Source organism: Conger conger, chromosome 8 (assembly GCF_963514075.1).
Source record: "Conger conger chromosome 8, fConCon1.1, whole genome shotgun sequence".
NCBI lineage: Eukaryota > Metazoa > Chordata > Actinopteri > Anguilliformes > Congridae > Conger > Conger conger.
In genome coordinates, this window is record NC_083767.1 from 55,832,202 (window position 1) to 55,841,538 (window position 9,337).

General features: G+C 40.2%; 1 protein-coding gene across 2 annotated transcripts in view; it reads right to left on the reverse strand.

Moving 5' to 3' along the window:
* Nucleotides 1-5,399, reverse strand: part of dhx15 (DEAH (Asp-Glu-Ala-His) box helicase 15) — a 49,490-nt gene extending 44,091 nt beyond the window's left edge. Inside the window, exon 1 of one of the 2 annotated variants that reach the window (XM_061252146.1) lies at nucleotides 5,190-5,399. In XM_061252146.1, the coding sequence (XP_061108130.1) occupies nucleotides 5,190-5,197 (8 nt within the window). In that variant the 5' untranslated portion in view covers nucleotides 5,198-5,399. Of the gene's footprint in view, nucleotides 1-5,002; nucleotides 5,161-5,189 lie in introns of those variants that run through there. The other variant, XM_061252145.1, reaches the window with a different exon arrangement.
* Nucleotides 5,400-9,337: the final 3,938 nt, after the last annotated feature.

Below are 9,337 nucleotides of genomic sequence, written 5' to 3' on the forward strand. Positions count from 1 at the left end.
GCACATTAAGATACTGTAGCAACAGAGGATTGATAGCTCAATGTGTTCTTTTTGCCCAGTGGCAGCCAAAGCTCAGAGAGGGAATTCAAGTCTAATTCAATTATTTACCTGCGTACATTCAGCTTGTCATGAGCAGGAGAATTCAATGACAGAACTATTCAGATCAAATTCCAACTGCACCTTTAACATCACGCCACCAACCACGCCCACCGAGAGGATGGTAACTCCATCTCACTGAAACAGACTGCGCTTTTAACAGTAGTCAGCTAACCTAATGTTATCATAGGCCAAACACTACCACTTCTGATCAAGCACATGACAAATTGAACTGCACTTTACCGGGTTAAAGACCACAACTAAATCTATAAGCACAATGGGCATTACGCTGACATACTACGTGTGCAAATTCAATGGCAATGGAATATCAGTGGGTCCCACCAATTGAGTGGACCCCCCTGATGCTGAACGTCGAGTACTGAACCCTGCCAGTGAAGCAGTGAAGCTGGAGTAGTACTTATTGATTTATTTACATTTATAGAAGCCATGGATTTTTAAAGATGCTTATGCATGGAATGTTACATTATTTATCATAACGAATTTCGGCATTTCTTGTTGAAGTACTGTGTTTAAAGGCATGCTAGTGTACCACTGGCACAGACATTTAAAGCAGACATCGTAAAAAGACAAACACACAGACCTGGACTGAGTCTTTACAATGAACTTATATCATCTTAATTAGTCACATTTCATTAGTCATGTGCGCATTTCATTACTCCCAATAAAATCTTTTCTGCCTTTTAAAGCGTTCATGAGAAAAAGATTTACATTTCTTTTTTATAAATATGAATACATCAAAAGGACATTTTATAGTTAAGTAATTTCAATGCAGGAGAGCAGGAGGTCTGACGGGAATATCCATTATCTAGTTCTTGAACACCTCATTGGCAGCTCACTAAACAGCTACATGCTGCTGATTGGTCCAAATGCGAGTTGCCACGTACAGTTACGGGTTCCAATGGCCAATACCAAATCCTCCTGTAATGGGTACTAAAAACATCAAAGGAGCAGAAAAGACTTCATATTTACAGTTGTTGTTTTCTCGGGTTATTTATGTATAAATAAAACTACGAAATCAGAAGATGTTGCTGGCACGTGATATTTACACCACTGAGTGAAGCAGTTGGGAACAGACGTGTAATTAGCATCTTTGTCAGCTAAGATAGTACCCCAGCATGGGCCCAATGTTCTCAAACTAGGCTCGGCGGCCGCAGCCTTGAGAAGCGGTTGGCTATTGTCAAGAACACAAAACAGAAAATTACACAACCTACAGGTGCAGACCAAATTACAAGTGTTAGTCAAAATCGAACAAAAAGTAAACCAAGAACCCTGAATAGCAAAAGTAAAAAGTACAAAACAATTGTATAGTCATAGGTCATTTCAGACTGCAATTCCTCTCTAACAGCCAAGAGAGGAACTGCAGCAACAACAACACTGTTTATCCCTCCCCCTTCTCTGTGAATGCGCGGATGTTGAAACGCCATTGGCTGTGGCAATTAGAGCCAATTTTCAACCAATGAGCTTGAATTATTGTACGGCTGTACAATGTTTTGGTACAGTGTCAGTGCATCGACTGTATATTTTGAAACCTGACTAGGGACTGTAAGCACAGGCAGAGGGTGAGTCAACATGTCAGTGTTTCAAGCCATCACGTTTTTCTGTACGTCATGTGCTCTACAGAGATGACTTCATTGCATATATACACCAATGAGCAAAAGCATTATGACCACCTGCCTAGTATGCTGTTGGACCTCCGTGTGCCGGCAAAACAGCTCTGTCCTGCCGAGGCATAGACTCTACAAGACCTCTGAAGGTGCCCTGCAGTATCGGGCACCGAGACATAAGCAGCAGATCCTTTAAGTCCTGTATGTTGCGATGGTGGAGCCACCGTGGATCAGACTTGTTGTTGGACTACATGACCTTCCTCATTGCTCCAGGGCGGCCTGTAGCGTAGTGGTTAAGGTACATGACTGGGACCCACAAGCTCAGCGGTTCGAATCCCGCGGCAGCCACAATAAGATCCGCACAGCCGCTGGGCCCTTGAGCAAGGCCCTTAACCCTGCATTGCTCCAGGGGAGGACTGTCTCCTGATTAGACTAATCAACTGTACGTCGCTCTGGATAACATTACATTACATTATTGGCATTTGGCAGACACTCTTATCCAGAGCGACGTACAACAAAGTGCATACCCATAACCAGGGCTAAGTAAGCTGAAAGACCCTAGAGGGAAGTACAATTTCAATTGCTACCCGTACAACAAAGATAAGGACCAGGGCCTATTTTTTTTTTTTTTTTTTTTTTTTTTTAATCAACAAATAAACAAACAAAGCAAAAGTGACCAAACTTAACTATCCAAATACTGCTTACCCTAGCCAACTAAAAATACCAAAACACAAAGTAAATCACAAAGACAACAATTAAGGGCATCTGCTAAGAGCTCATTGATGTAATGTAATGTAAAATAAAAGATCCAGTTCCGACGCTCCCATGCCCACTGTACGCAGGTCAGCAGGGCCACTCTGACCGGTCCGCGGCGACGCAGCCCCATACACAGCAGAGTGAGATACACTGCCTGTTGTGACAGATTCCTCCCAAAACCATCATGAAGTTTTTCTGCGACTTGTGCCACAGTAGCCCTTCTGTCGGTTCGGACCAGACGGGATAGCCTTCGTTGCCCTTGTGCATCAATTAGCCCTGGGTGCCCAACAACCTGTTGCTGGTGCGTGGTTTTTCCCTCTTCGGAACACTGTCGGTAGGTACTCACCACTGACTGGGAGCACCCTACAAGCCTAAAACTGTTTCGGAGATGATTCGACCCATTCGCCTGGCCATAACGACTTGGCCCTTGTCAAAGCCGTTCAGTACTTTATGCCTGCCCGTTTCTCAAGCAACCAACACGTCGACTACAAAAACCAACTGTTCGCTTACCGTCTAATATATCCCAGACCTTGACGTGCGCAGCTGTTAAGAGACAATCAACGTTATTTGCTTAATCTGAGAGTGGTCATATGGTTTTGCTCATTGGTGTATGAAACACTATGCATAAATTATCCTTTTTGCCCCTTGACAAACGACTCAAATTCCAAGTCACCAAGTCTAATTCAGGGATGCATTCATTCATATTTTCATATTCATGTTCATATTTAAGAATGCATCTTAAACAGATGGCCACCATTCAAAAACATTATGGTGCATATAATCACAATTCAAATTAGCCTAAAATTAACAGACTGATAGCACTGCTGTTGAAAGTCAGTTTTTGACATTTCTCATTTCTCTGCCAAAACCATCTGATTTTGCACTAGCGAAAATGTGGAGTTCCTGAACATAAATTAAGCAATATAGCATTTACATTATACTACAGCAGTGGCTCTCAAATTTGGGCCAGGACCCTGCTGTGTATGTAATCCAAGAATTTCAACAAGCTGTTAATTTATCTTAATTACAGGAGTTTGTAGGAATTATTTACACTCTTAAGCCATATAATGTCGGCAAGGCTGCCATTAAGTCCCATGTTCAAACTGCGCTATATTGTAAACACATTTTTTAAAAATTGTGTGTTTTCGTGTTTTTTAACTGATCAAGTTAAAGACGAAGATGAATCAACAGGCGCATAATTTGATTATTGAACACCTATTTTATTTTATTTTATTTTGAGTTTTATCGGCCATCAGGTCCACATTTTCACCGATTAAGAGACGATTGGTCTCAGAACCACCTCAGTCCTTAATTTGATCAATTAAAAGCACTGTTTGTAATTATTTGAAATATAGCACAAGAATTGTAGTATCTTACTTTATTCATGGCATGCATAGCGTTGTGCATTTCACAGTATGTAGCATTAGAGGGTAAATAATCAGTCTAATCATTAAAGCCCCAAATTAATTTAAAAGGCTTGTTAAAATTCTGGGATTGTAGTTGTGGTTGGGAGAAAACCAAGAATAACAGGGTGCCCTAGGATCGAGTCACTGGAACAACCAGGTGTTCTTCCATTCAACCGATGATTAAGCAGAAAATGTCCTTTATAGCTGGTCAATCAAATTGCCTCTTGACAGGAATGATGTCTGGCACACTGCAACAGCTTAGCAGCCATGCCAGTATGGACATGCCAGTCTCGACACTTCTCGATAGGCCTAAGTAGCTAGCTAGGTAGCTAAGCAAGTTAAGGTAACCATCTTATCAGCAGTATAATTATTGGCTAGTTAGATTTATCTGTAACGTTACCTAGATAGTTCCCAATAGGACGGACAATTTCAGTCATGCTCGCTTGCTGGGATGCCCAATGTTAGCCAGGTAGCTAACGTTAATTCGATAATGTTGAGGTTACCGTAGCGGTCAGGCAGTGTTTACCTTTAGCTAGCTAACTGACGTGAGTACTCAACAGAATTTATCCATAGGTTGAAAACTACAGGGTCAGAACCAAAGCTAGTCCACGTAAGTTCATCGTTTTCTAAAGGGGGCGCGACTTTGTAGGCCCCGTGCGCATGATAGCTGGCTCGCTACCGATGTCCAAGAAGGTCACACTTGCAAGCTAGGATAGCTATATGTGCCTATCTAGATACTAGGTAGTCTAACATGAATGTTTTCCGCCGTCCGTTTCAGTGGTAGCTAACAAGTAACCAAAATATAACCTGGCTAGCTAAATTCATTACCGTTACCTAGCTAACGTTATATTAGCGATACCTGACTGAGTGTTCATAGCTACTCCTAGCTTGATACATAACACTAGCTACTACACGACCAACGGTATTGGCGAGCGAAAAATACAGCATATTGCTAGGCTACTGCATAGTAGGCAGCTAACGGTTAGCCAGGTAGCTATCAATTTCTTTGCAGCATGGTGCACGTTCAATACAGCGTGGTCGTTTCAGCTAACACGCTGTATCCAAACAACACAAGCTAGTAGCAGCATTCTGGCTAATAATATAGCCTTTTATACGTACCCGTCAGATGATATTCTCTTTTTACCAGATGAATAGTCATCTCCCAAATCCAGCCGATGTCTTTTAGACATTTTATTCACACATACACACACGTTTCAAATAATCAACCAAAGTAGACAATTATTCCAAACAAACCCTCCTTCCCACACATACCATTAGCGACAAGATGGCGACCGGAAGCACTTACCTCATCATTATTATTTCAGGGAAAATAAAGGAAAATATTAAATTGGTGGCCTATTTAAAATGAGCCGTATACTGCTTTTGAGAAGGAATTGGTATTTTTAAGAGGTTCATTAATGAACAAGACAAATGTTAAGAGTACGTAGCGGGAATTTTAGCTGCGCGCAATGCCATAGACCAAAGCCTAGGGAAGCCGGTACAAATTCGCGTCGGAAGATATTGTATTGAGCGCCAGTGAAGACGACCGCCCCCTCTTCTTGCTGCGTGTAGTACCTTCTTTAACAGATAGGGACATGTAGACCAATGCATATGTACGCTCAGTGAGCACTTTATTAGGTATTTATTTATTACACTTATTTTTTAGATTTATTAAAAGCACTGTCACGCTTGTTTCAGTTGAGATTATTTGGATTAATCGCTTAAATTATGTGTAATAATTTAATAGGCCTTTATTCTGCTGCTGTAGCCTATCCACTTAGAGGTTTGATGCGTTGTATGTTCAGAGATGCTCTTCTGCATACCACTGTTGTATTGTGTGGTTATTTGCGTTACCGTCAACTTCCTGTCAGCTTCTCCCATTCTCCTCCGACCGCTCTCATTAACAAGGCATTTCTGTCTGCAGAACTGCTGCTCACTGGATATTTTTTTGCGCCATACTCAACCCACCCTGTCTGGCACCAACAATCATCCCACGGTCAAAGTCACTGAGTTCACATTTTTTCCTCATTCTGCTGGATGATGTGATTACCTGAATCTCTTGACCTGCATCTGCATGGTTTTATGCATTGCACTGCTGCCACACGATTGGGTGATTAAATAATCACATGAATAAGAAGATGTACAGGTGTTCCTAATAGTGAGTATACCATCATTATGTTATGTTATATGCATTTGAATCCTGTTTTACTTCAGGTTGTGTTTTTTTCTAAATGAGAGAGAAAAATACAACTAAACCTGACTATATGTAATTGGTCCTATCAGGAGTGTTGTATGGTAGCATACCTGGGGTATCTATGGAAAGCACTGACACCACTGAATGCTTTTACTATACTCTTCTGTTATGCTCCACATGCTGGTGCCTCTTGTTTGACTAGACTGGCAGCCGTGCATGAACACTGAGCTCTTTCACAGAGGGTTGTGGTGCATCACTACCATGACAACCTATGCTGTGCCCATGTTTCCACCATACATAAACATCCATCATTAATCAGTGGAAAAGTTTAAATTTGCAAGTTGCAAACTAAACTAAACTAATATTGGTGCAGATGTTTGCTAATATTACCTACAGTTTATGTCTAGCCTATAATTTGGCTATATAATATTGTATTACATGATACGTTTTCTGTCCAGTGGTATTTTCTTTGGTCACAATACAAATAGTTTTTTATGTTGACATTATACTCATAGATTATTAATGGGCCCTGTTAGGGTGCACCGAGGGTGGAAGACACAAAGGACGAGGGACTGCGATGATGAGGTGCTGAAGGTGTATTTTATTTACAGTGATGACCAAAATAATAATAATAATAATAATAATAATAATAATAATAATAATAAACTAGGAAGACAGAGTTTACAACAAACAAAAGAAAATGCTAATGAAAATGGCATGTACTTTGGCTATGCCTCAAAAAGTAGGCCCATTACACAGCACACCCTCTCCATGTCTCAAACCAAAAAAGAGAGCCCCCTCAGCTCTCTCCTGGAGCTATAAATGGGCATAGCCCCTCCCACCTGGCACCTTCCATGCACAAAAAAATAAATATAATCAATTAACAAAATAAAACAAAAAATGATCAAACAGAACATAACACACATGGCCATAACAAGAATAACAAACAGCTAAACACACAAGAATAACAAGGGGGTACTAAACAGAAATTCCCCCCTTGTCTAAATTAAAAAAGTGTCGTTCCCACAAATCACCCTTCATAAATATCACCTGGTTCCCTTCACTTCCTGTTTGGTTGTGAGACCAGGATCGAACAGACCCAGGTAAACCTTTTGGTTTATGCGGTAAAACATTTTTAAAAGCACCTGCTGTGCGTTGTTTACTCCCGCTCAGTTTAAAATGTAAAGCGTGTTGTGTTGCGGTGTTTGTGTTGCATGTCTGTAACAGTGTTAGTCTCGGCGCGGCGTTAGTCCGTGACAGGCCCTCTTGGTGATATTGCATTTTTGTGTTCCTGAGAACTACACTGATGTTCTGTACTACTGTATGTGAGAGTGCTGAACACTATGTGTGAACGCCATGCTACTGTGGATAATAACATTCGTCGTAGGGACTTGTGAGAAATAGTACATGATTGCACTGCTAATTTCCCTGTCACTAGTTAATTCAACACACTGTTAAAATAAAGGGAGGGTTAGGTGTCCTTTCTAGGAAGACAGCAGTTTGAGGTATGATACAAATGAGGTCTAGGCCACAGTTCATTCTGGTGAATGTCAAACTGTGCTTATGGGCATCAAAGTGAAATAAGCTGAAACATGAATACAGTGGGATGATTGTAAAGAAGTATGGAAAATTTCATTTAGACAGGAACAAATTAGCCCTTACCAGTCTTTCTTTCAGTGGATTGCGACTTGTTATCTCTTGTTATTTGTCTTCGGTTAGCTCTTGGATATCCCGGATGTAATATTATGAGTTATGATGTAATGACCACTTCCCTGGCATTTGGTGGCTCAGCTCATGAATAAATACAAAGACCCATGGGTAGTCAGTGTTTAAAATGTTTCACTTAAAAGTACCCAAACGTATAACAGCAAGTGACTGCATTAGTGTTAGACACAGCTTTAGAAAAGCACAACATTGTTTCTTCCCTTAATACTAATGTAAACAGAATTTTTGCAAAGGACACATACAGTGTGCACTATACACAGGAATATGTAATAATTCTAAAAATATTACTTATCTATATTCATTAAATGTTTCCTTGCCACTTAAAACCTATTGGATTATACAGTGATGAATCGGCCAGTACCTAAGACAATCATTGCCATCGACACAGGTAATTACACAACCTGGGCATTGCTAACAAGCTTTGTAATGGCAAATGGCTCATTGCTTGTAACTGGGGATTGATGGTGATGGGGAAGAGGAAGTTAACATTACAACAAAGCCTTACTAATGCTCTATATCCAAGGCTAATTTAAAATACCAGACTTTTTTCTCTTTCTTTCACAGGCAATTAAATAACAGTCCAGTTGTGTGTGAAATAGGAAAGCCTGGCAGGCCTGCTATCAGAGAGAGAGAGAGAGAGAAAGAGAAAGAGAGCGAGCGAGCGAGCGACAGACAGAATGAGAGAGAGAGAGAGAGAGAGAGAGCAAGAGACAGACAGAGAAAGACAGAGAGAAAGAGAGAGAGGGGCTTTCTGAGAATGGACAGAAAAAAAGTGAGAATTGATCAGAAGATTTTAAAGCTCCAGCTGAAAGACATAATGATTCTATTAATAGAAGGCTTTGTTAAAAATCATCTATTAAAATAACCTCTGAATATTTTTCTCATATTCAATTAATAATGTGCTCTGCTGCTCAGACAGCACTGCACACACAAAATATGTGTCTTGCTAATGTGTGTATATGTCAGCTCCTCTTTGAAAAAGAGATGCTAATCATAGGGCTTTCTGATCAAATGAAGGATAAATAAAAGAAATACAAAACCGACATATTTCATGTGTCAAAAAAACAGAACAAGTGCATTTTTGTGTCAGCTTTACAGGAAAGACTGTAATTGGCATATGCCAAGCAGACACGCTTGCTGTTTTCATTAGGCATTGCATTATTGTACTTTTCTTAGTTTAAACGCTCTGTAATGTTCATGGATTAGTTACGAGTCATGGCTTCATCACCTCTTATATGTCAAAATAGCCATTTAAACCTCCAATTGTGGTTTGAACAAAAAACAGCATACGCAGGGCCAAGTTTGGGAACCATTGATCAACATGTGATTGTGCTGCACAATTTTAAATGAGGAAAGTAATTTCACATTCATTTTTATTGTTTTTATATTGCATGTAACGATTTGCCATTTTATTTGAATGGGAAAAAAGTCTGTCAGTATAATCCAATCGTCAGCGTAGTGCAGCTTGCTTGTTATGCAAGCCCTGCCCAAATTTGAGTCATTGCGTGCGTATTTGCATTGTAAATATGATAATT